Source organism: Sciurus vulgaris (assembly GCF_902686455.1).
Source record: "Sciurus vulgaris genome assembly, chromosome: 13".
NCBI lineage: Eukaryota > Metazoa > Chordata > Mammalia > Rodentia > Sciuridae > Sciurus > Sciurus vulgaris.
In genome coordinates this window covers 51005041-51031626 of record NC_136474.1, presented here as the reverse complement: position 1 = coordinate 51031626, position 26586 = coordinate 51005041, and the positions used below count along the sequence as shown (strand labels likewise).

Sequence of the window (26586 nt, the reverse complement as noted above, 5' to 3'; positions counted from 1 at the left end):
GGATGTTATCATTAAAATGTCAATTTTGACTAAATTTGCTGTAAACAACTTATTCTGCTTTAAGATGGGATAAATTAGCAAATAAAGAATAAAGGATTACTCAAAGAAGATTGGAGCACAAAAATTGGAGTGGCCAGTAAGGTTAGAGACAGGTATCAAAAAACGCTATTGAGGAAATAACTTTTATAGGCCTAGGATAAAAGAATCACTAAATGGGGACCCAAGAAAGACACTACTTCCTTTAGAAAGGAACAAGTAGAATGGATTCCATAATGACTTACCATGTTCTAATTAAATATTTTGGAAGGAAAAGAAACCTGGCCTGGATCCCAGGGACACAAAGGGAGTACTCTCACTGTACCAAATGGGGTGGCCACCTAGAACATATAATAGAATCCTTACTAGTTCCTGGATTAGGGAAAAAAAATTATATTCCAGATTTATTTATTTATTTAATCCAATTTATTATTCATCTTAATAAATTTAGTATATATAATTAAAATTAATCCAAATCTATCTTATCTCCTTTGTACTAATTTATCAACCTCCTGATATCCCACATCTATTCTTGCTACTTTCCAGTCAGTCTTCACATAGAAATACGATAATCTTTTCAAAATGAAAATCTTATCACTGGTACCCTACTACTTAAAACTCTACTTCCAATGATGCTTAGAATAAAGACAAACCTCCTTAGCATAGCTGACAAAACTCCACAGGACCTTCCCTGCCTACTTCTCAAGTCATTCTCACCATGTCCCCTCCCTCTCCTGCCCTCTCTCTTCTGACTTGGTATTACCATTACTGTTTCCTGAAAGGTGTCAAGTTTCCTGACACAGAGCCATTGTACAAGCTGAGACCTCTCACTGGAGTTAACTTCACCTAATTAACTCAGCTCTTAATCAAACAAGCTGCCCCTGACCTCCTAGAGTAGGACAGGTCTTGTTTCAATCTCAGCATAATACTGTCTACCTTCCTTTTATGAATTTATCACAGCTTTAGTTTTACATTCATTTTACAACGTACAAAGATATCTTCCTCCTCCCTGCAAATTCTAAATACCATGGAAAAAAGGGATTCTGGTTTTGATAACCATGTGTATCCAGGATTTAATACAGTGCTTTCCATGTAATATTTGTTGATGAAGGAATGAAGGAAGAAAGAAAGGAAGAAAAACCGTATCAATAAACTCTGAGTCTTATGGCTTAAAACAAGAGAAATTACCTTTCAAAACATTTAGAAGTTTAATAAAGTAATCATGATTAGAATTCTATCAATTTCATTCTACACATGCGATGAAAATATATAAAAAAGCAATATCTCTGAATTTACTTTTGCAAGCCAGCTAAGTGTTTTTTATGTCTATTAGCTCTAAATGTTACTATTTTGTAAATAAATAAAAGTCATATCAAATGTACCTATGAAATTACATAACTAACATAACAAGGTCTTTCAAGCGAGTTTTTTTCTTAATGGAAAGCTTTAACAAAAAGTTTAGAAAAGGTACTAACATATCACAGTCTCAGTAAGGGCACAAAACAGAATGACTAACAGGATATTTTTAATCACTTGCCACTTACATATATATTTCCTCAAGGCTGTTCGATAAATCCACACGTTCTTGCCCTTTAAGCCAAGGAGCACTAAGATTGAATAAAGCATAATAAAGATTATTCAAGAACTGCATTAATATTTCAAAAAGAATTACTGATTAATACACAGATTGGTTTAATTTTTAAAAACCATTTTCATTAAAATGTTTCTTTATATAACTCTATAGGGTTTCAAAATGCATTAACTAATTTAATCCTCCCAAGAAACTATGAAAAACCCAATATCAACTTATCCAGTTTTTTGTTAAGAAACTGGAAATCATGGTCATTTTTATTCTACTGAATCTATTTTATATATATAAACTATATGTATATCTATCTACCTCAGTTTAGTTTGCTTTTTTTCATTAATAAACAGATTGGTTTAATTTTTAAAAACCATCTATTTTCATTAAAATGCTTCTTTATATAACTCTATAGGGTTTCAAAATGCATTAACTAATTTAATCCTCCCAAGAAACTACGAAAAACCCAATACCAACTTTTCAGTTTTTTGTTAAGAAATTGGAAATCATGGTCATTTTTATTCTACTGAATCTATTATATATATATATAAACTATATGCATATCTATCTACCTCAGTTTAGTTTGCTTTTTTCCTCTCACATCCTGGAATTCTATAAGAGAGCTATTTTGAGTCTGAAAACATTTTTGCACATAAACTGTTAAGATGCCATTTGGTTTGTATGTCTTTTTTCTATTATTCAGTTTTAATGGTTTAAAAAACAAACACGAGTTCATAAGGTATCATAAACCTGCCCAGGTTTACATAAGTGGCAGAACAGGTTCTAGAATCTAAATTTCCAGATTCACAATATTTGCAACAATACGATAAGTTCCCAACTGTTGTTTCTAACTAGTGTCTCAACAGCTCTAACAAGCTGTTAGTTATGTGACTGTAAAAAAATTTTCTCTGAAAGAGGACATTCATGTTTACAATCATTTATTTATCATTTGTAATAAATTTTTTTAAATTACAGAATCAGTTTTATTAGTAATTTACTACTATGGTTTTAAAACACACAAAAAGTAATCCCACTAGTCAGTAAAAATTTTAATAACAGATTGTTATGCCAATCTATTCCCATGGTTTATACATACTACTAGGTCAAGGAGGCAAGGTAGATCACAGGTTGCTTGCATCAACAGGTCATGACCCATAAAGATTAAGCTTGGACTTATAAGCTAGCTCAATAACAAGGAAGAGAGGGAGCAGGGACAACCATGAGAAGCACCCTGGATAATTCCTAGAAGGGAGGGAATTCTTAAGCACAATGTTTTGTGACTAGGACAGCAGTTTAGGAGAAACCCTAAAGGTCAGGATTTCCAGATGACTAGCTGAATAAAGAGGTTTTCTTCCCCATCTCTAAAGATAATTCTGTAGCTATTTAAACCCTATGAACACTGTACTTCTCTTTTATATTAGGTGGCATAATTCAATGTGTTTTTAGGTAATTTAATTTTTTATTTAAATGTACTACACCAAATCAAAAAGGTGTTTTCTAATCTCTATATTTTAATAAAAATATTTATATAAAATGCAATGCATAGTACAGAGAAATATCTTTGAAAATGTTTTTCTATAAAAATAAAATTTAGAAATATAGCTTACTTCAATTGATAAATAGGTGGAGCTGTACCTGGATATTCGTTCGGTAACATCACCTATAATGCAGTTTAAAAACAAATCTGTTTAACAATTCATCATGGTTCAAAAATAATTATATTTATAAAACTAGCCACTGAACAAATTTCTATCTTGCCAAACTTACAATCATTGGTTTACTAAATCTCAGGAAAGAATTACCAAATTTATGCTTTTAACATTGAATATGTTGTTAGTGACGCTACCAGTATTTTAAGGAGTAAAACAAATAGCAAATTATTTGTAGAGAAAGTTAAAAAAAATAAAATAAGGGTAAAGAATGCAGGGTGTGGTGGTCCACACCCATAATCCCAATGGCTCAGGAGGCTAACAGAGGAGGCTAGTAAATGTGAGGACAACCTCAGCAACTTAGCAAGAACCTGTCTCAAAATTTCAAAAAAAAAAATTTTTTTTAAGTGTTGTGGATGTAGCTCAGTAGTAGAGCAACTCTGGGTCCAATCTCCTGTTTCCCCCGCAAAAAAAGAATAAGGGTGAAGATCATTGAAAGGAAGAGGGAAACTTGTAACAGAGGCATTATGGATAGAGTGACACTATAACATTTTCCAGGTATTTTTCTGAAAAAATACTAAAAAAAAAAAAGCCCAAAATAAACCCTAAATAATCTATTAAATATGATATATGAAAAAGTTGTAGAAAACCATACATTTTCAAACAAGTATTATTATAAAAACAAATACAAAAACTCAACTTTAGCACCCTTTATGTTGAAAATACAGGCAGTCATTAAAGAATATGCACTAAGACAGAAAGCTGTAGCTGAACTTTTCATTTATTTTATCCTAACTAGAAATGATTCTCAATTCATAGAGTATCTACTCTATGGATCATCCACATTGCTAACCTATTTTTCCTTTTAAATATTGGCCATCTTTTCAGGTTCAAAAACTCCCATTATATGAATAGGATAATGAAAGGAAGTGTAACTCAAGTCTATCGATGGGACATGAACACATTTAATAATTAAAAGAATTGGGATAAGAAAGATTGAAACAATCAACACATGCACAATTTAAGGATGATCTGAGATTTAACAACTACATATGTTTAATCAATCACAACAAAAGCCAACAACAAAGATAATTCAGAAAATAACACATGCATGAATAATCATGAGAATACAATAATATATAATCATGGTCAATACTGTAACAGGAAAATGGCTGTAGAGAAGCAGGAAAGAAAAAAAAAAAAAAATATATATATATATACATATACATATACCTGCAAGCAAAGTGTCCATTTGGGGTCATCTATATCATCACTAATTCTAATACAAAATATTTTGGCACAATCATCAATGACACACCATTCCTCGCCATAAATGGCTGCCATGGCTTCAATTTCCTCATTCTGAAAGTCGATAAAAAAAAAAAGTCAACAAATGTACGGTGTACACATAACTTTAAAACCTCCTCAGTACTTTATATGGTATAAGCATTCAAAATCATTATACTGGATAAAGGATTATTGGATGAGCCTTAGCAGGCCAAATGTTCATAGCATCAGGTCACCAAAGCTCTATTCTCTGGGTAAGTGACACTACTGGAGTGAATGTAGTAGTCCTTGCTACGTCCTTACTGTGTTTTGGGCCACTAGTGGGCCAACGGTTTGCACTTCCATAACCTTTAGTGAGAGTCTTAATTGAAAAGATAAACATATAAACAGATAATCCCCACTCCCACCACGAATAGCATTTCTACCCTCCCTATATTCTACTGGATATTCCATGTTGTTTCAGTTTCTTTTCATTCTTTATTATTATTATTTTTTTTTTTTTTTAATTTGGGCACAGGGGTGGGGCTGGATGTTCATTTTTGTCATTTTGGTATCCAAAGCCTCAAAATATTTCAGAAATCATAATTTTGGCTTGCGGGTTAAAAAATAATAACTGGACCAAATGGTGAAAAATGGAAAGCGAAGCATACATTCAACTCAGTATCTCATCTTGTCCTCATGGCCCTGTAGGAAGAGCCCTATGAAGGCCCACGTGAATCATACACAGAAAAAAAGCTCAAAACCAAGAGGAATATAAGATTTGGTGGGCTCTCTGGAAACTCCAGGGTCTGTGTTATTGCCCATATTTGCTAAGGCGGGAATCAAGAGTCCTAAGAACCTTGTCCAAGGTGACCCGGGAGACGGGGCGGGATGCAGAACCCAGTTTTGTGTCTCCGGCCCAGAGCTGCTCAGTCGCGTGCTAATGGTTGACGAGGACACCGTCTGAGGCAGGCCAAACCCGCAGATGCCGAGAAGCAGCCGGCCCGGGAGCGCTCGGCAGAGGGGAAGCACTAGGAAAATGGAATGCGGTGGAGCAAACGGCGCGGCCGGGCGGCCCGGGCTATGCAGGAGGGAACCGGGTCGGCCCCAGACGGAGGAGGCCCGGGACGGCGAGGCGAGGCCGAGCCGAGCCGAGCCTGGGGGTCAGCGCCCCGCCGGGGCCTCACCTGCCTCTGGTCGCTCCCTGCGTCCCCCTCAGCCATGTGGCCCCGGGAGCGGCCCTGCGGCCGCCGATGCCCAAGGTCCGGAGAGCGGGGGCGGGGAGCCGCGGCTGCTAGATGAGCGCGGGGTGCGGCGCGGCCCGACCCGGAACCGCAACCCGGCAGCGCCGCACAGTCCGCATCTGCTTCCGGGTTGCGGGCCAGGTGGTGCGAGGGGCTCCTGGCTCCCGGGCGTCGGAGGGACGCACGACCGCGCCTCGCGTCTTCCCAGCCCTTCAGCGTTCTGGAGACCCGGGGGAGGGCGGCCGGCTCCGGGAGCGGGGCGAGGCCTTCCGGGCTGCGTCTCGGGGAATTCGAGAGGGCTGGGGGCTTCTGCTCGCCCACTGCGGCCTCGGCACGGTCGGAACCCCCAGGGGACATCGGGCACTCGGGTTTCCTGCCACGTTCAGGAAGGGACTCAGTCTCAGTCCCCAGTCTTGACATTTAAAGGCAGGGGTTTTGTTTGGTTTGGTTTTAACATGTTTTAAGTTATTTTTTTGATTTTTACAAACATGGTTCAGAGTTGCCAAAAACAGGAGAACAGGAGAGAACAGGCAGTTTAGAAAACGAAAGGGAAAACCTTATTCTCTCACAGTTGTGTTGCAATTGGTTTCTTTAATGCCCTTGAACATTTTGTCTGAGAATGTCTTTTGTAGGAGATACTAGTTATACAATTAACATAATGATCATTGTTTGATTATTCAAAAAGTTTGAATCAATATGTCATTCTTACCCACCCCCAACACACTCAATGACACTTTGCAGTACATTAGTTACAAATTGTATTGGCCACCTTCTATAAAACACATCAATGGAGATGTTCGTTCTCATGTTTAGGCCTCATTTTTTTCCCCAGCCCTTCATATACACATAAACACTCAAAATACATCTTTCCTCCCTGTCCCTTAATCATGAGCATTTTTCTGGCCCCCTTTGAAACTCTTCTCTGAGTTAAGGGTGCACGGCAAAGTACCTCCTAGAATTGTTAATTCAACAGACGTTTATCTTAGTGTACCAAACATTGAAGGTGCAAAGTCAAATGTCATGCGTTGCCTTTAAGAATCTAAGATTTGGAGGGCACAAAAGTAAAGAGTAAAAATGTCTTAGAATGTCCTGTGTGTGGAATTGCAAAGAACAGTGGAAAACCTTTTGCAGCTACCTGTTGTTAAACAGCTTTCTTTCCTTCCTTTACCCTAAACTCTTCTTCACCAACCTCTTCGTATGACTTACAACTTCTGTTACACAAAATAGTGTTTTTCACTCTTAAACATATTAAAAAAAAAAAAAAAAAAAAGTAGAAGCCAGACATGGTTGGCAAGACTGTGGTCCCAGCTACTTGGGAGGCTGAGGTAGGACAATCCTGAGTTTTAGGTCAGCCTGAGCAACATAGGAAGACCCTGTCTGTATGGCGGGGGGAAAAAAATAATAGACCATGGAATCTTTTTTTTCAGTGAAAGCTATATAAAACAAATTAGATTGTTCTGGCTAATGGGCCTGAAATTCCAACTACTGAGCAACCTTTTTTCTCTCCCTATACCCGCTTAAGGACTTGAAAACCCAGTTTTGAAAACCACTGCATTAAGCCCTAACCTTTTAAACAGAGTGCAAATTTTATACATAGTACCTCTTTTCCTACTACAGTATGGCAACCCAGTCAATCTTACCTTTTGCAGATTATAATCATTGTTTTCTATTAATTCCTATTTCTTCATAAATACAACCTTTAAATCTTCTTCTGAACTTAGATTCTAAACAGAAATGACTTTATTGAAAAGGATGAATGGGGGGACCTCTTTCTATTTTTCTGACCTGCTTAGCCCTAGACTTGAATATACAAGGAGCACTTTGGAAAGAGGAGAGAAATAGTGAAGTTAAAAGTTGCAGGCAATCTGTATTTTGAAGAATATATTGGAAATAAGCACAACTTTATAGACAATTCATTTGGCAAAGATTACTTGGTGTGAACTCTAAGCAATTGCCTAAGCAGATTCTGGGACTGCTCTACAAATAATGGTCCTCAACTGGAGGAGTTTCTAAACTTGATTCTGCTGATTTCCACATCCATTTACTCTAATGGATACTTAAACTCAGTGTTTAAACTCAGTGTGTTTGAAACAGCTCAATAACTTAATATTCCTCCTCCTGTCTTCCTGATTCAATAGTTGGCAGACCTCAAAACTACATCAATAATTGCCTAAGCTTAAAACTTGGAAGGCACAATACTCTCTGAATTCACTCTATACTCTTAACTCCATCTCCACACAGCATGTTCTTATGATTCTAACTGCTTACTATCTTTTGTAATTCCTTGTATTCTCCTTCCTTTCTGATTTCATCTGGATACTCTTTAAGTTATTCTGCTTACTTCTGAAGTAATCATTCAAAATGCTGGTCATGTCTCTCCTTCCTTGAAACCATTCACCACTCCCCCTAGCTTTCATGATAACACTTAAACACCTTAATTCACAAGGTGTATTTCTGGCCATCTCTCTAATTTCGTCTCCCATTGATTTAAGTCATATCAACTTAATCTATTTTACTAAAGAATTCCATGGCTTCAGAAAAATATGAACACCACTGTTTTAAACAAAAGACAACATGTAGGGAATTGAACCAAAATATGTAGAGACCTGTGACTAGAGTAAGGAAGGGAACAGATCTTGTTAAAGAAAGATGGACGCATAGTTAGGATAACTGCCGAAGTCCTCAGGCAATCTGGAGGAAATGCTTGTGGCCGAATGCCTCAGGACTCCCACCTAAAAGAGAACAGGTGGATGGCTGCACCATAATTTCTACACAGGGCAGACTTTGGAGCGCAATACTGTTGGAGTTTTAATGTGTCTAAGTTTGTATTTTAACTTAAAACTTTTGCTTATTATTGAGAATAAACTATCCAAACTTAAGGTGTGTGATTGAGACCAAAGAAGACCAAAGCCCTCTCTTAATACCAAAATGAGCGTACATATGCGAAGATACAAAGATGGTCATGAAGTGGTTGTGCAGGTTAATGTGAAGGGTCTGGCAGCTGAGATTTTACAGGAGGGTGGGGCAGGGTGAGTTAATGGGAAAAAACCTAACCTGAAATTGTGTATATCTGACTGCAACAGAGTTGTATGTCACCAGGGCTAAGACGTTAAGTCTGCCAAGAGTTTATAAATCTATTTGTATGGTTTCTACAGGGATCTTCCAAGGCCCTTGCTACTACTCAAAGTGAGTTCTAGGATCCAACAGCATCATCTTTTATGAAACCTTGTTAGAACTATGGAAACTTGACCCCATTTCAGAACTACTGAATCTGCATTTTAAGATTCCTAGGAAATTTGTATGCATATTATATTTTGAGAACCTTGCATGATGACTCAAAGAAGGCACCTCTTAGATCTTAGACAACAGGAAGAGTAATTGACTCATGGCCCAGATATTATGTTCTATGCTCTTTTACTACAGTTGCATAAGACCATAGTTTTCATGGGCTGCTGTCGGGAAACAACCTGGCAGAATTAGAACAATAGGCTCATTCTTGGGAGACATGACACTCGTTAGTCGGGAGGCTTGAGCTCCAGGCCCTGCTGAACTTTCCTTAGAACTACTGCCACACAACCTTCTCCTCCTTTTCCTTTGTTTTTCCTCATTCACTCAGGGTCACATTTGTATTAGTTTGATGATTTGCTGAAACTCTTCAGGTTCTTTTTTCAATTTTTTCACATAGGTAGTTCATCTTTCTTGCACATTTAACTTCATCTTCATGTCTTCCTCTCCAGGATCCAGACTATCAAAAGCTTAGGACATACTGTACACAGGTTAATTTTTTCTGTATATTACTTAAATTAATTATCTGAGAGGCTGTTAGACTCAGATGGTTCCAGTCCCATGGGTTCCTTCAGAAGAAACTGAAACCCAACTCAGTGTAAACTTAACCAGTCAGAAACCACCAGCTATCATGCTAAGCAAAATAAAACAAACCCAAAATATCAAAGGTGGAATGTTTTCTGTCATATGCAGATGCTGAGTCATAATAAGAGGACTTGGGCACTAGGGAAGAATGGAGTTACTTTAAATAAGGTAGAGGAGAGTGAAGGGAGGGGAAGGGGTTTCCGGGTAGGAAGGAGGATAATAGAGTTACACAGACATTATGACCTCATGTACATATATGATTGCATGACCAATGTGATCCTACAACATGTACAATCAGAAAAATGAGAAATTATACTCCATTTTTTATGATTTCTCAAAATGCATAAATGCATTCTATTGTCATGTATGACTAATTAGAACAAATTTTAAAATTAATAAAAGAAACCACCAGCTAACCCCTAGCTAGAGACTTTACGAGGCAGAAGTTGCCAAGCAACCTCCAACAAAGAACTTTGCTCTTTAACCAATCGAATACTTTTTCTCCTATTTCCACAATAAGATGCCTTATAAAAGTTTCTTCTTCCTGCTTCTTTGGTGGAGCACTGAACTGTCTGTGGTCTGGTGCTGCCCAATTCATGAATAACTGAAAGATCAAATAAGTTCATTAAAGTTTTAATGAGCCTAAGTTATCTCCTAATAATATTAATTGTGCTGGTGCAGTGACTAGATCCTGTAATCCCAGACACTCGGGAAACTGAGACAGGAGGATCACAAGTTCAAAGACTGCCTCAGCAACTTAGCAAGACCCTCTCTTAAAGAAAAAATAAAAAGAGCTGGGGATGTAGCTCAGTGATTAAGCACCCCTGGGTTCAATCCCTGGTACCAAAAAATATATAAATAAAATAATAGCAACTTGTAGTAATATTATCTGTTGTTAAAAAAATTTTTTAGGGCAGTATGTCCTTAAAATATAAAAACATGGTCTGGTGTTATAACTCAGTAATAGAGTGCTTAGCATGTGTGAGGTTCTGTGTTAGATCCCTGGAATCACACACACGCACACGCACACATGAATTATTTTGAAAAAAGAAGTACAAACCATCATGATATACTATTAGTGATATTGTCCTATTCTCCACGTTTTTCTTAGCACCAGACAATGAAAGCCAAAGTAGCAGACTACAGTAGGTCAACAAACATGGGGACTATTGCTTCTCTTTGGGCCCTTTATTTGTACCAGGTCCACAGTTTGATATATGATAATAAAGAAAAGTGATAAAGGTAAAAAGTTTAAAATGTTAGATACTGGACTGGGGATGTAGCTCAGTGATAAGAGTGCTTGTCCAACACATATGAGGGCCTAGATTCAATCCCCGGTATTGGACAAAGGATGCTGGATATTAAACTACAGTTTTATGCAGAAGCTCTGTCAACGAAGTAGTCAAGGAAACAGTCAATATTAGCAAGTAATTGGAGAAGGAAGAAAATCTATTCATATTATAATGTTCTATAAATAATACTACGGCCTAAGAATATTAGCTGATATTTATGTAGACAACAACTAGAAAAAGTAATGGTACCAGAGGCATTGCCTGACTTCAGGAGAGTCAAAGGGGATGGAAGGATGTCATCTAATGGGTGATACTTAAGCTCACCTACAGAAGAACTGTGAGGTAAGGACCCTGTTACACCACCTTCAATTGGCACCCCCATTTCCCGGTCAGATAGCCTTATCCCAATAAGGTATGTAAGTACTTCACCTCAAGGACAGTGATTGACTTCCCATTAACAGTGAGTATGTATTTCACTAAAATTAACCCCTCAAAATGTAGAGTGATCAAAGGGAGAAGTTGTTCAGTGGTCATTCAAGTTTATCATCGCTGTGTTAAATACAGTCTGATAATCTTATGTTAAATTTTTCAGCATCCTTAATATTCTAACATATAATATAAATTTCTGTAAGAGGTCAATAGTATATAGCTCTTCACAAAGGAATTGACTAAGGAATCTTTTTCCCTCTCTCCTTCTCCCTAAAATCTTGGAACAGTAGAATCAATAAAACATCTTTTGATAAGCACTAGCCCTTTGTAATATCTTTATACTTCATCTTTTGGTGATATAGTTCAATGTCATTATATCTATTTCTGGCTCAATATTAAGAAGGACCTGGGTTCCCACTAGCCAAAAATACCCTCACTTTTTATTTTTCATTTTTAAGAAGACTCTTAATAAATGTACTTCCAGAAGGGATAGTTATCAATTCTATTGTTAATTATGTGTTAAAACTTAACGGCGGGGGACTGGGATTGTGGCTCAGTGGTACAGAACTTGCCTTGTATGCATGGGACACTGGGTTTGATTCTCAGCACCACATAAATAAATAAAGGTATTATGTCCATCTACAACTTAACAAATAAAAATTTAAAAAAATTTACAAAGTTAACAAAGATTGGTTTAGCAAACAGAGAACAGGCACCTGGGCAGAAGTTAAGGGGGGCAGGGTAAATCCCAGGATAAGTTTTCCTCAGCGTTATGCACACTCACTGTCTCTTCCATGCTTTACTTCCTTACTTCTTTACGTGACATACCAAATTTGTTTTTCTCTAAATGCTTTTCTTGACTAAAAGTAGAAAATGAGAATATAGTTAACATCCTCTACCTCAAAATCAGTGTTCAGAAATGATGTGTGTAAAATCCAGTGTTGGTTAAGAAATGCAAATTACCTACTTTTCCCTCTGAATGAAATGCTTCTTTCCCTAGTTTTTCAAATGGCTCTCTTTAACTTCAGTTCTCAGCACAAGGATCCTCCCCATCAAAGACTTTCCTATTACAACAACAACAAAAATCCCTCTCCTCTTTGATGATGCTCATTAATCAAAGGTCACCAGGAACACAGTGTAATCTAACAAATTTGGACATATTAAATGCTCCAAGGCAGCAAGTGAGACCACACATTTTGACAAAACATGGAATCTCAGCAACAAAATCTTACAAGGGACTCATTAGAGGATTTGGGCTTGTGTTGAAGGAGAGCAGTTAGTTCTGGATTGGAAGCCATCAGGAAATAGGAGTATGATGAGTGCTTACTGAGTCTTGACTGGGAGGCAAGGAGAAGCGGAGTGGGCTTGAGCTGCAATGGGTAAAGAGCAGTACTCACTCATACCAGCTGGAGAGAGGGATGTTTGGTCATGGCTTCCAGTGTCCTTGGTCTTTCAGGATTACAAAGTGAACTTAGCTGATGGTGTTATGCCAGGAAACTGTTTATGTTCCCCAGGAGAACAACAGAGTGAGTGCCAGGACCCTTTCCAGCTAACAGAGGGGACTTTTCCCCCTATTCTAATGCCTTATTCTGTGTAATTTTCTTCATGTGAATCATATACAATTATCTAACTTTTCTTTTTTTTTTTTTGGTACCAAGGATCAAACCCGGGGACTCTAAACCACTTGAAAGATTATGGAAAATAATATTCCTATAAGACAGCTTCCCAAGAAAATAGAGGGATGGTATGGAAGGAGGGAAGAGAAATTGGCCAAACATTAATCCTCTCCCAGAGCATTCTTTCCTGATAACAATGGGCCCTGAGGGAAAGGGGTGGATACCAAATGCTGGGTTCTAAACCTTGACCTTCCCCCAAATGACAATGGGCAAGATTTCAGTACTCATCCCTCAGGTGGACTCTTATCTCCCCAGACAACCAGGAGTTTCTGCCTTTTTACAACTACTCTCCTAAATTAAAATTTTAACCTGTACAACTAGCCACTGAGGGTCAAAACTGCATGTACACAGCTCCCAGTGATTACGTTATTGTACCCTGTAAAACCAAAAAACCCCTCTGTAACTGATGGCCATTTTCCCCATCCAGAAAATAGCCCCCAATGGTGCCTGAGTCTGCAAAGGAATAAAGGCTTCCTTGAATCCATAGAGGTCTGCTCCCCGTCCTTTCGTGCTTACACCACTGAGCCACATCCCCAGCCCTTTTTTTATTTTATTTAGAGACAGGGTCTCACCAAGCTGCTTAGGGCCCTGCTAAATTGCTGAGGCTGGCTTTGAAATTGCAATCCTCCTGCCTCAGCCTCCCTAGCCACTGGGATTACAGGCGTGCCCTCACTGTGCCAGGCAAACAATTATCTAACTTATGTGTCTTTAATGTGTTTGTGATTTATCTTCCTCAACACATACAAGCTCTGTGAGGACATAGGTGCCATCTTTCTTATTCATTGCTATGTTCCTAACTCCAAAAGCAGCCCTGACATTTGGTAGATGAAAAGGGAGCTAAACCGCGGCCATGACAGGCTGCATTTAGGGCATGAAAGATTTCAGGCCTAGATAGCCGATTCCAGGAAGGCTACTAGATTAGGACTGGCCTTTGGCAAACAACCAATTGGGAGCTAACAAGCCAATGCCTAACATTCCAAACCATATATGTCAATATGTTAAGACCTGGGTACCCTAAGCCAATGGAAACATGCCAAACCTCACATGTTGGAATATCAGCCAACTGTGTACTTTGCTTTGTTCAAATTTCCCGCTCTACTGTGGAGCTCATAAAAATCCCACTGAATTGAGACTCGGGACTCAGCCAGTACCTGCTGTGTCAGTGAATGCTGTGAGTCTGAGCTTGAGCTTGCAATAAAGACCCTTTTGCTTTTGCATCGGAGACGGTTCCCTGGTGGTCTTTGGGGATTCGCGATCTGGGCACAACAGTAGATACACCATTAATATTAGTTGTTGGTGAAGGGGCTCATCCAGAGCTGAGAGAGAGGAAAAGAAGTGAGAAAGTGCCAAAGCACACAAGATGGTACAGCCATTTCAAATTATCTCTGGGGTTGCCATGTTCCCCTGTGATAAGATATCTGATCTGGGTGGGTAAGAAGCTACTAACTAGAATGAATGGATTTTGAATTCTAATTAAAGAGTTTTATGAGATTGTGAAATAAAAATTGAATTTACTCTGTCTGGATAGAGACACCATTAAAATTAGTCACCATTTTAAGCTATATTCTTGAAAGTATTCATTAAACCATTATTCCAAAACTAGCAAAATTGTGTATCCAAGAGGTAATGGTGATGATTTATGTTTATATTCACTCTTTGCATAATTTTTTTTTAACCACTGTTTTTGATGCCTCCTGGTATTTTTTCTTACAAAGTTACTACAGTTACTACTTTGGTTAAATTCAATAAATAGTTGTTGAGTGCCTCTTTTGTGCTATGTGTAACACACTATGCAATTCATTATAAGAAGGCTAAGAAATCATAAAGGAAAATACATAATTGTGTCTTTTTCAGTAGGAACTATTATCAACTATGGGCAGCACACTGCATTATCTGGTACTAAAGAGATAAAAATTATTAGCTTTAGTCAAGCACTGTTCAGCAGCATGTTCTGAGGCTGATATGGAATATACTTAAACTGCTATGGGAATATAGTTTCTTCACGTACTTGGAAAAAGCTCCAGAGACAGGATGCCTAGGTGCAAATACCAACTTTGCCAATAATTAGCCATTTGCTTCATAGCTCTTTGCCTCAGTTTCCTTGTCTATGTAGAGGAATAGCATCTACTTCATAAGATTATTTTGAAAATTAAATGATAAATAATCTATTAGCACAAAAAAGACCGGGCAGGATGCAGACCTCACGCGACATCTCAGTTCTTTATTCAGGGGGATGAAATGGTGCCCGCGGACCCACTCTCCTGGTGGAAAATGAACCACTGGACAAAGAAAGGGACTGGGTTTACATGGGTTATTTTGAGGGGTGGTCTAGTGAACATATGTCAGTTTTGCTTAGTCAGGAATGTGGGCCTTTTGGTAAGGTCTGTGGACAGCGCCTAAAAAGGATTTTGCTTTGGAGGAGAGAATGACGCCTCCTAGAGCTGTTTCTTTTGAGGATGGTAAGACATCCTCCTTGCCTGCAGCCAGCATCTGGAGATCATTCATCTTGGAGATGAAAGCTGTCAATGCAGGGCCTTCTTTTTCACTCCCTTTTCTCTTTCTCGGGCCTCGTTATTTTGGGAATTTCTTATTCTCCATATCCATTATAATCTTTTGTAAAGGGCTGAGTATACTGCCTGGGACATAGTAAGTATTCAATAAACGTTACTTTTCTTATTATGTTCTATTATATGTTATCATTATTTTTTATCATTAAGTTTACAGAGCTATAAAACTGATTAGTGAATATTTTACAGTAAAACATCTCCACAATATTTCATACAGAACACAGTATGGAGTTTCACTATTTTACTTGCTTGTCATATGGAAGTTTCATGAGGGTTGCTAGAGATATGAATATTAGTAAGACACAATTTTTTTTTTTTTTTTTTTTTTTTTTTGCGGTGCTGGGGATCGAACCCAGGGCTTACAAGGCAAGCACTCTACCGACTGAGCTATGTCCCCAGCCCACAGGACACAGTTCTTATCATTGGGGAATTCCCACGTTAAAACTCAGGTACTGCTGTGTGGTGGGAACAAACTCTAGACTTCTTAATCTGTTAATGTATATGAAAAAACAGATTTTTCTCTTTCTCATCTCCTACACCCTTTTGGATTATCTAAATTCACCCTTACTCCACCCCACACCTTGATCTCATGGCCTTGGTACTACGTTGGTCAAGTCTGTCAACTACTCATTTATATTCTTATTTTCTCTCTTTCCAGTTACTTCTGTGCTACAATTAGCCATCATTTATATCTACTTACCACTTAGTTATGGGGTACTTGGCCCTTAGCAATAGCACAAGAGCTCAAGGGCATGAACTGCAAAATTATACTATTTGATTCATATCCTGACTTACGTGCTATCTATGCAAACTTGGACAAATTATTTAGCTTCTCTGAGCCTCACTTTTCCTTATTTATAAGACAAGGATGCTAATGTCTGAGAGTTGAAAAAAAAGAAAACAAAACTTAAGCCCTAGTACATTTTTTTTTGCATGTAGATAGCTAATAATATAGAAAATAGGCTGGGCCAGGCATACACTTATAGGCTGCACTATTCAGGAGGCTGAGACAGAAGGATCACTTGAGCTCAGGAGTGGGAGACCAGCCTGGACAACATAGTGAAACTCCATCTCAATTAAAAAAAAAAAATTACTGAAAACTTATCTGTGGTGTTGTATCCGTAGGTGCATAAGTGGAAATGATCTCCAACAGGAAAAGTAAGGAAAAAACAATTGAGAAAGAGAATGAAGTAGCTCAAATCACTTTATGGGGTCACTAGAGTGATAGATGAACATTAGTTATCATGTTCTCTGTCTCTCTCTTTTTTTTTTTTTTTTTTTTTTTTTTCTCTTGCAGTGCTGGGGATTGAACCCAGGGCCTTATGCTTGCAAGGTAAACACTCTACCAAATGAGCTATATCCCTAGCCCTAGAGTTATCATGAATAAGCATTTCCAAAATCAATGAGAAGAGACTTAAAATTTTCAGGATGTGGTTCTAAAACGGAACTTTGACTATGGTGGTCACTTGTACACCCCTTGATGGAACCAATTAAATGACCCACAAAATAGAGAAGCATCCCAGGACTATTAACTGCAGGAAGATGTTAAGACTCCCAGACTGAAAGGAATAGTATTTTATTTTGGGGGGCCAGCCAAACTAGAGTCATAGAACAAGAACTACTCAAGGGAAGCTATGGCTGCAGAAAAATACTGTCCCTACCATGGATTACTGAGAAAGTCTCAATAGGGGCATGTGGTGGAAGGGTGAGGAAGTGAAAAAGTGTCAGTGGTTAGGAGGGGAGTGGTATCTGTATACCTCAACCTCTTTCCCTTCCTGTTTATTCTTTCTTGCTGGTACCTCTCATCTCCTAAACCTAACTTGGAAGCCAAAGAACAAGGAAGCTCAGATGGTTCCATTCCTAGAGGTGACCCTCCCAGGACACAGAGCAACTGAGGGCAGAGAGTGGATTCAGAAAGAACTAATAGTTCAGTATAATCAATATGGACTTTGAAGACATTGAGAGGACAAAAATGGGCGGATAAAAAAAAAAATGGGTGGATAAAAGTGATATACACTACTTCCCAAAACTGTCCAGTGAAATCATCTGTACACTCTCCTGTTGTAACTCTAAAATGCATGCATCAACACAGTGGTGCCCACAGTGGAAGGAACCTGCATCTCTGGATGACTATTTTATTTTCATTTATTTTTATTGTAAACAAATGGGATACATGTTGTTTCTGTTTGTACATGGAGTAACAGCACACCATTTGTGTAATCATACATTTACATAGGGTAATGATGTTTGATTCATTCTGTTATTTTTTCCTTCCCCCCACCCCTCCCGCCCCTCTTTTCCTTCTATACAGTCCCTCCTTTCTGGATGACTATTAAGCAGAGCCACATTGCCGTATGATCTGAAGCCGATGAAGGTTTCAGTATTGTCTATTTCAAATGTCAGGTGGGGGAAGGGTGGGAGTGGGATTTGAAACAATTGACAATGATGGTTCCTTACCACACTTCTCCTCAGATTTCTTCTCTTTGTGTCTATAAGACATTACAAGTATTTAGATGTCTCGTCTGAAACTCAGCATTTCACAGCCAAATTCAAAACCTTCTCCAAACTCTCTTGCTTTTCATAAACACTCTCCCTTTCTATCTGATTTATATAGTGGGTCATTTAAGAATATTAATTGAAATTTAACCTATACCTTAATCTGAGCTATATGTTAAAGATACAAAAATAAATAAGACATGGTTTCTGATTTTAAGAAGCCCCTGGTCTGCCAGAGGTACACATGTACACCAATAATTCCAAAAATGTGTTACATACCTTGGTTCTGTGCCAGGTGTGTCCCCTCTTTACACCTCTTTCCAAGGGAGCACAGTATCTCATGTTCCTTCTTGGCAGTGCCCACATTCTTATTGTGTTATGTTTGAACAATAACCACATGCCCCTTGTGACCTCCATCATCCTTTCCTCATTCTAGTTCATCCCTTATGCACTCTTATTCATGTTCCTCAAACACCACTCTTGCAGGAATTTGCGTTTGTTTTTTAAGTCCTGGGGATGGAGCCCAGAGCTTCATGCATGCTAGGGAAGCACTCTATCGCTAAACTACATCCCCAGCCACTTTTCAGTAAGACTTTAAAATGTCCCTCCACCCACGTTGAACCAAAGTCTCCCGTCTTCTTGGCTTCCTAAGAGTTTCAGTTCAGCTCTTCTAGTCCAGCTGTTTAATACCATCCTCCAGGACTCTCCATTGTAATTGCAAAGGCCTGTCCATTGTTGCTCTACCTAATCTCTTACATTAGATCTTTCACTTCTGCTCCACATGCTCACCTTATTCAATCATTTATTTTTGATACTGGGGATTGAACCCAGGGGTGCTTTAACACTGAACTACATCCCCAGCCCTTTTTCTTTTTTCTTTTGATTTCACTTAGCATGATATTCTATTTTGAGACAGTCTTTTTTTTTTTTTTTTTTTTTTTTTTTTTTTTTTTGGGACTTTTCGAGTGAATTTTTATTAGTTAAGTCATGATTCAGCCCAGGGTAGGAACTACCAAGTACCCAGGTCCCCCTTTACCACCCTGGGAGAAGGACAGAAGACTGGAGAAGCAGGGTGGAACCAGTTCATATCTTCCCAGGAAACGTGCCTTCTGCCCGGCGGTCATCCCAAGTCGAGACCCAGGATATGGGGCAGAGGAGGCAGAGGGACTTGTACACACGCCGGTACCACTCACACACAGAGACATCACCCCCTTTCCCAGTCATTGCCTTCTGGCAGCGGTGGAAGTCTAGGTAGTTCTGCCGCAGTTCCTGGTCTGGTTCTGGTTGGGGAAGCGGCTGTCAAAAGGGGCAGTCTTATAGTTCTTGATTTTGGTCTTGATGTCTTCTGCCATGATGCTGACTCCTAAAGATGCCCCTGCAGCAGCGCACAGCTCAATGTGACCCTTAGCAAAGACGCCAGGGTGAGACCTGAGACAGTGTTGATAAGTTGCTTAGGGTCTCGCTAAGTTGCTGAGGCTGGCCTCCAACCTGCAATCCTCCTGCCTCAGACTCCCAAGTTGCTAGGATTACAGGTGTGCATCACTATGCCTTAGTTCAGGCCCTATTGTCTCAGCCTTAAACTGCAACAGTAACTTGTTAGCTTGTTTTTTCAACTTTGGTTTTGTTTTTTTTTTCTTGTACCCAACCTGCTTCCTGCTAACAGATCTCTTCCACTTAGGCATCCTTTGTACAAAAGCCTCTCCATCTTCTGCAGCCCTTTGCTCAGCAATCAGTGCCTCTATAAACCAATTGTTTACATCAGCATCTTGGTGCCTCCTTTATCTTCCTTGCCCCTCACCCCTCACATGCAACCAACTAATCACTAAGTTCTTTTTGTTCTTTCAACCTGTTCTCCACATAGCTACTCGATTTATCTTGTTCTGTGATAGAAATAGAATCCTGCCACTCTCCTGCTTAAGACACTTGGGTTTTAACTCCATGGCCTTGAGAATGAATCTCCAACTCCTTGGCACATTGTAAAGGATCCTTCCTGACCGGTCTCCTCTCCACCTCTGCAGTCCTGGCTTCTCATCCCAGCATCTCCAGCTGGCTGGCATGCAGTCTGTGCTCTAACCTTGCTGAACTAGTTTCACTTTTCTAATAAGGCACGTGACTGCTGACCTGCAGTCCTTCTCAATGTTGCTCTCTACACCTGCAGTGCTCTTTCCTCCGACTTCTCACCTACTGTACACCTTTTCGGACTCAGCTTCCTTGATCGCAGTTACTGTTTCTCTCTTTGTCCTTGGAGTGCTGCCATCCAGAACAGTACCTGGCTTCTGGTGGGATCTTCAGTCAGAGAGGTCAAATATATCATTTGTGTTCTTATAGCTGGTGAAGAACTGGGGTATGGTCCTGCCTTCTGATTCTAAATTTTGCATACATTCCATTCCTTTACATTGTCTCCCACCTTGGATAAAACATCTCTGACATAGTCTAATGTCCCAGTTCATTCATTCATTCAACAAATATTTATTGAGGCCTGGGGCTGTAGCTCAGTGGTGGAGCCCTTGCCTAGCATGTGTAAAGCACTGAGTTCGATCCATAGCACTTCATAAAAATAAATAAATAAAATAATAATTTAAAAATATTTATTCATTTCCTAATATGCTCCATGTCCTGTTAAATAAAGAAGGTAACTGGTGAACATGACCTTCCTAGTCTTTAATCTATTTTTAGTCTGATAAAGGCTAGAAATAAATCAAGAGGCATTTGTAGCTCACAGTGATAACTGTTTTCATAGAATTACCAGGTAATAATATAGCCAGGAAGAGGGGCAACTAGTCTAGTCATAAGGGGTCAGGAAGGCCTTTGGAGTCATAGCTCAGACTGCAGGAAATGTAAACAACAGCAAGACAAACAGGCAGAGAAGGAGAGTTCAAGACACAAATGAACAACAAGGGCAAAGGTTCTGAAGATTCAGAGAGTGTCAGTACAGGGAACTGAAAGTTGTTCATGATTGACGAAGTATAAAACACCCTGGTGTTAATGCTGAGAAATGAATCTGGACGTATGCAGAACTTTATGATGTTAAGGAGTTTAGACTACACCTCAAAGGCAATTCAAAGGCTGAGCTGAATTTTAAACAAGTGAATTTGTGACTCAGATTTAAAAGTTAGAAATGTCTCTCTCTTTGCAATATAGATTAGGGTTGTGGGGAATAGTGGAAAAGATAGGATGTCTATTATAGAAGAAGAGTTAAGAATGTTTACCTCCAAGAAGAAGAATATAAAGAGACAAGCAGTTTGGGGGAAGAGGAGAAATTTCCCTTTTGGTTGTATTTAGTTTAATTAGTTGCTATGTGGGTCAGGACCTGAATTACTGATTTGGGAGATTAAGCATATAGAGAGTTATTACAGCCATGGGAACACATGAGGTCACCCAAGAAAAATCTGGGGGAGATAAGAGTTTAAGGCAGAACTCTCAACATTGAAGGGAAGAGCCAAAGACAAGGATCTCAGGGAAACTGAGGGAAGAGCATTCTTGGAAGGAAGGAAGGGTTATCAGTTTCATGCATTGCTGAAAGGTCAAATAAGCAAAGAATTTATAAAGGCCTGTTGGATTTGGCAAGGAGACCTTAGGTGTCCTCAGCGGGAGCAGTTTCAATGGTGTAATGGGAGCAAAAGCCAGAGTGAAGAGAGTATAAGAGAGAAAAGAGGAAACAGACCCACTGTAGACCACACTTTCAACTAGTTTAACTCTGAAGGAGGGAAGAGAAAAAGGGAGTTAGCTGGTCGAGGAGTTTTAACAGATGGCAACATTTCTGCTGCAGGTACATTTTTGAGAGCATTTGAAGGTCTGGGAAAGAAAGAGCTGATGGAGTGAGGTGACTCAGGAGGTAGAAGGAGAGGGATCATAACACTGGTGGGAGCTCTGGCCTTACCCAGGAGGAGACCTGTTCCCTTTTAACAGAAGAGGAAAAGGAAGCAAGGACATTGGTGCTAGTAGGTTTGTGGGTTTGGTGGCAAAATTTGGGGAACGCTTATTGTAAGAAAACCACTTCCGACACGGGAAATCACATAAGGGAGTTTATTAAGCAAACAGAGTGTCTCTCTGCAGGGTAAGAGAGAAATGAGAGGAAAAGAAAGGGAACGAGAAAGGGCTGCGCAAGAAAGAGTATGAAAAGCGAGGAGGCGAGAGAAAGCAAGTGAGTAGAAGAGAGAAAAGCAAGAAAAAGATGGCAGGGTAGCTCCCCTTAAGCAGTTGAATTCCGCCTGGCTAACAGGGGACCAATAACAGAGAAGGATACTTGCAAGCTGACTGATGAACCAATAGCTAGCTAGGATGTTCACAGACTGACAAGTAGTTGGGAGGCGGGGAAATGGCTGCAACAGAAAGGGCAGGGGAGCAGCTTTCAGACTGACAAGCTAGGTTGTGATGCAACAGAAAGGCGGGGGAGCAGCTTTGTATTACACTTATCTAATGGTCTTGGAGGTAAAGTCATCTGTGGAGAGCATGGAAGTGAGCCGCATGGTGTGGGTTTCGAGGAAAGTGAAAATAGTGCTGCAAGGGCAGGAAACAAAGCTGGGCCTTGGCCTCCTCCCTTTTCACTTTTCTCCTTTCTCCTGGCCTTTACACAGAAGATCACAAACTGACATCTCTAGAACAGACCTCACTTCTGAACTCTCCACCCGGCACCCCTACTTGAGTATCTCAAAGGCTCCTGCAACTACCTTGTTGGGGCAGGCCCCCCAAATGGCTGTAGTTAGGCTCACTTGCTGGGACTTCCATCGGGCTATGTTGTGTTTTTAGTGTGTAGCCAGGATTGGGAACTGGCTGTGTTATGGTTAGTCAAGGCCAGAGACGCTGTGATTCATGGTAGAGACTCAAGGTCATAAATGTTGACTTGCAAGCATGCTCCGCCATGCAACCTGTTGGCAGTGTGCCTTCTCTGTTTGAGCTGCATATAAAAAGGGCCAAAGGAAATGGGCAAAAGTGGGACTAAATTGGAACTGGCTGGGGACTGACGCTGAAGCTGGGGGCTGGCTAATGTCTGTGCCCACCACTGAATAGATCATGTCTACTATCCTAACTACGTCTTGCATCTTCTTCCAGTTGCTGAACCCTGGATTTGTTTCCTGGGTCAGAACCCAGGCACAATGTACCTGTCCCTCAGACTTCAGCTCCTGATCGACTAGATTGTTGGGCCTTTCTGGGGATCCAGTGTTTTGTTTCTAGAACGTGTGATGCGGTCTCTGATGTGCAGTGCCCTCTTCTAGCTGCGCCTGCCCGCTTCCCTCCTGCCCTTGGTCACTTTTGCTCAGATTTCATTTGCTTATGTCAAGCTCAGAACATGAAACCCCAAAGTGTGGTGCCTTTGCATGCTGAATACATTGAACTGAGAAAGGAATGGCACACACCGAGACCAAGAAGAATTGAAGAAAGAGACCTTGCTGGGTCCCCTCAATCTGTCATCATTGGATCATACCCTTTGTTCAATCATATTCCTACACTGCTGTCTGTTCTTCATTAAACCTGAGCCTAGGGATTGGGAGCATAGCTCAGGGGCACAGCACTTGCCTAGTAGGTGGGAGGCCCTGGGGCTGATCCCCAGTGTAACATACACACAGAGAGCCAAAAGCATAAAACAATAGATTTCCCTCAGTCTTTGGGTCTTCATTTCTGAAACCTCCTGTGTCATGTAAAACTTTGATTAAATAATTTGCTATGGTTATAAACCCCACTAATCTGTCAGGTTTATTTCATACCTAGCCAGGAAACCTAGGAAGGTTGAGGAAACATTTCCTCTCCTATACTTAACATGTGGCTTCCCTAACCATTTCCACATGTTCAAATCCTATTCATTTCAAGGACTTGACTTTCAAAGCCACCTTTTCCTTTTTTTTAAAAAAAATTTTTTTTAGATGTTGGTGGACCTTTATTTTTTATTCATTTATTTGTATGTGGTGCTGAGGATGGAGCCCAGTGTCTCACACATGCTAGGCAAGTGCTCTGCCACTGAGCCACAACCCCAGCCCCTCAAAGCCACCTTTTCTATAAAGCATTTTCTAAAGCTCTCCACCAGGAGGGAGGGACTCCAAATTTCCTTCCTCTTATTCCTCCTTTATCTGTAATTTCCTTGTGGTTTTTATTATTTTCTATCTCTTAATATACCTGCTGGTTTACATGTTTTATATTGTTTTCCATGCTTTAGATTAAGTCTTTGAAGGCAAATCAAGGTTATCCTATTGTTTATATACAAATTGATTATTGAATTAGTTAATGATAAATGACAAATTCTCTGTTCTGATGCTCAAATTCTTTTTTAAAAATTTTATTTATTTTTATTTTTACAGACTGCATTTTGATTCACTGTACACAAATGGGGTACAACTTTTCACTTCTATGGTTGTACACAATGTAGATTCACTCCATTCATGTAATCATACATGTACATAGGGTAATGATGTCTGTCTCATTCCACTATCTTTCCTTCCCTGCCTTCTCCCCTCCCCTCATTTCCCTGTACATAACCCAAAGTTCCTCCATTCTTCTCTTACCCCCCCGCACCTTTATGTATCATCATACTTATCAGAGAAAACATTTGGCCTTTAGTTTTTTGGGATTGGCTTATTTCACTTAGCATGATATTCTCCAACTCCGTCCATTTACCTGAAAATGCCATAATTTTATTCTTCTTTATGGCTGAATAATATTCTATTGTGTATATATACCATAATTTATTTATCCGTTCATCTATTGCAAAGGGCACCTAGGTTGGTTCCACAATCTAGCTATTGTGAATTGCTGGTACTCAAATTCTTGATGCTGAAATTCTTTCTACATGCCATTATTCCAATTTTCTTTCTATTGGTCATTCTATACACCATAGGTATTTGTGAATGATTCAAGAATCTTTTTCTAGCTCTGAGCTTTGCCTAAAATATACTTCTATATTGTTAATTTCTTGCTGCATCTTTTGAATTTACCATGTTTTAGGCACCCATTTCTCATTTTCTGGTGTTTCCTATCCAAAACCGAGGCTAAATGTAATACTACCACTTCTAAATGTTTTTTCTATTCTAGTGCTTACAGATGAAGTCCTCCCCGATTCTTTTTAAAAACGTTACTGTATTTTTATAACTTTATTTTATTTATTTTTATGTGGTGCTGAGGAGTGAACCCAGTCCCTCACACATGCTAGGCAAGCGTTCTACCACTGAGCTACAACTGTGGCACCCCCATTCTTTTAAATTTATTTTATTTGCTGTTTTGGGGGTTATTGTGGCTATTTTGCTAGTTTTTCATTGTGTAGTTTGCTTCCAAAATTATATCATAAACTTCAAGAGGCCAGGAATTTATATATAAGTGTGTTATTTCTTTGCTGCATGCCTGCCCTCCTTTCTATAATCACTCCCCTTCTCACTTTCTTCTCTCCATGCTCCATTGTCTTAATTGAGAAAACTTAGTTACCACCAGAGGGCAGTGGAGAGGTCAGAGATGGGGAAAAAAAATGGCCACAGGTTTAGCAGTTGATACTTGTAACAGAACTTAAAAAACATCCTTACATTCTCTAGCTTCATAGAATCTAGAAGTTAATAATAAGTTATCTGCTTAATTCTATCTGCTAGATTGTAAGAGAAGAAAGTGTCAGAGACTTCCATGACCATGAGGCATTCTGGTGCACAAGGATGGGTGAGAACATCTGGAGAACGTAAACCAGAAGAAAAATCAAGGCATCTCTGCTAATGATCCTTAAATTTTTAGAGGAATGATCTGAGAAAAAGCAATTAAGTTTATTCTGTTCAGTTTTATATGAGGACTAACAGGTGAGAGTTGTGTGGAGTTAGCTTTTGCCTCATTACGAAGCATTTCTAACAGCAATGATGGAAGAAAAAGTGCTTTGGGCTGTATTGTGAAGTAAGCAACCTGTAAATCTGAAAAGTTCCCAGTCTCAGGCTAGGGGAACTTCTCTTCAGTATGTGGTAGAAGACAATCTGGCTTTAGGTTTGCTGTTGGATTAGATGATGTCTGATGCCTCTTCCAAGTCTGAGTAAAATCCAGGAGTCCATGATTTGATCCATATTTCCAACTCAGTCCCAAAGATGGGTCCATAAAAACTTCTTCCTTAGATCTTTATTACTTTTGTGGATGAAGTAAAATAATGGGCTATAGTAACTCATCCAGAGTGAGCCCTTTGACCTGATCATATCAGGTGCTGAGAGGTGACTCAGGAATAGATGGGAGGAATTAGTATCAATCTCAAAAATAGATTTATTTTACTTTACTTTTTGATACTGGGGATTGAACTCAGGGATATTTGAGCTACACCCCAAGTTCTTCTTCTTCTTTTTTTTTTTTTCTTTTTCTATTTTGAGACCTATTCTTAGTTGCTGAAGGTCTTGTGGAGTCTCTGAGGCTAATTTCAAACGTGAGATCCTCCTGCCTCAATCTCTCAAGTGACTGGGATTACAAACTTGAACCACTGCACCCAGCAAGAGATAAATATTTTAGAAGCCACAGAAAAGCAAAGAACAGTAGA

General features: G+C 39.4%; 1 protein-coding gene and 1 pseudogene across 3 annotated transcripts in view; both read right to left on the bottom strand.

Annotated features, from left to right (window-relative positions):
- Positions 1-5880, bottom strand: part of IMPACT (impact RWD domain protein) — a 29749-nt gene extending 23869 nt beyond the window's left edge. For both annotated transcript variants that reach the window (XM_079109353.1, XM_079109354.1), the window contains exons 1-4: positions 5721-5880; positions 4501-4629; positions 3226-3278; positions 1581-1643 (exon numbers count right to left, since the gene is read on the bottom strand). In XM_079109353.1, the coding sequence (XP_078965479.1) occupies positions 1581-1643; positions 3226-3278; positions 4501-4629; positions 5721-5756 (281 nt within the window). In that variant the 5' untranslated portion in view covers positions 5757-5880. The remainder of the gene's footprint in view (positions 1-1580; positions 1644-3225; positions 3279-4500; positions 4630-5720) is intronic.
- A 13164-nt stretch (positions 5881-19044) lies between these two features.
- LOC306642490 (cytochrome c oxidase subunit 6B1-like) lies at positions 19045-19529 on the bottom strand (annotated as a pseudogene). Its single transcript has one exon. The product of its transcript is annotated as a cytochrome c oxidase subunit 6B1-like (transcript).
- Between the last annotated feature and the right edge of the window lie 7057 nt (positions 19530-26586).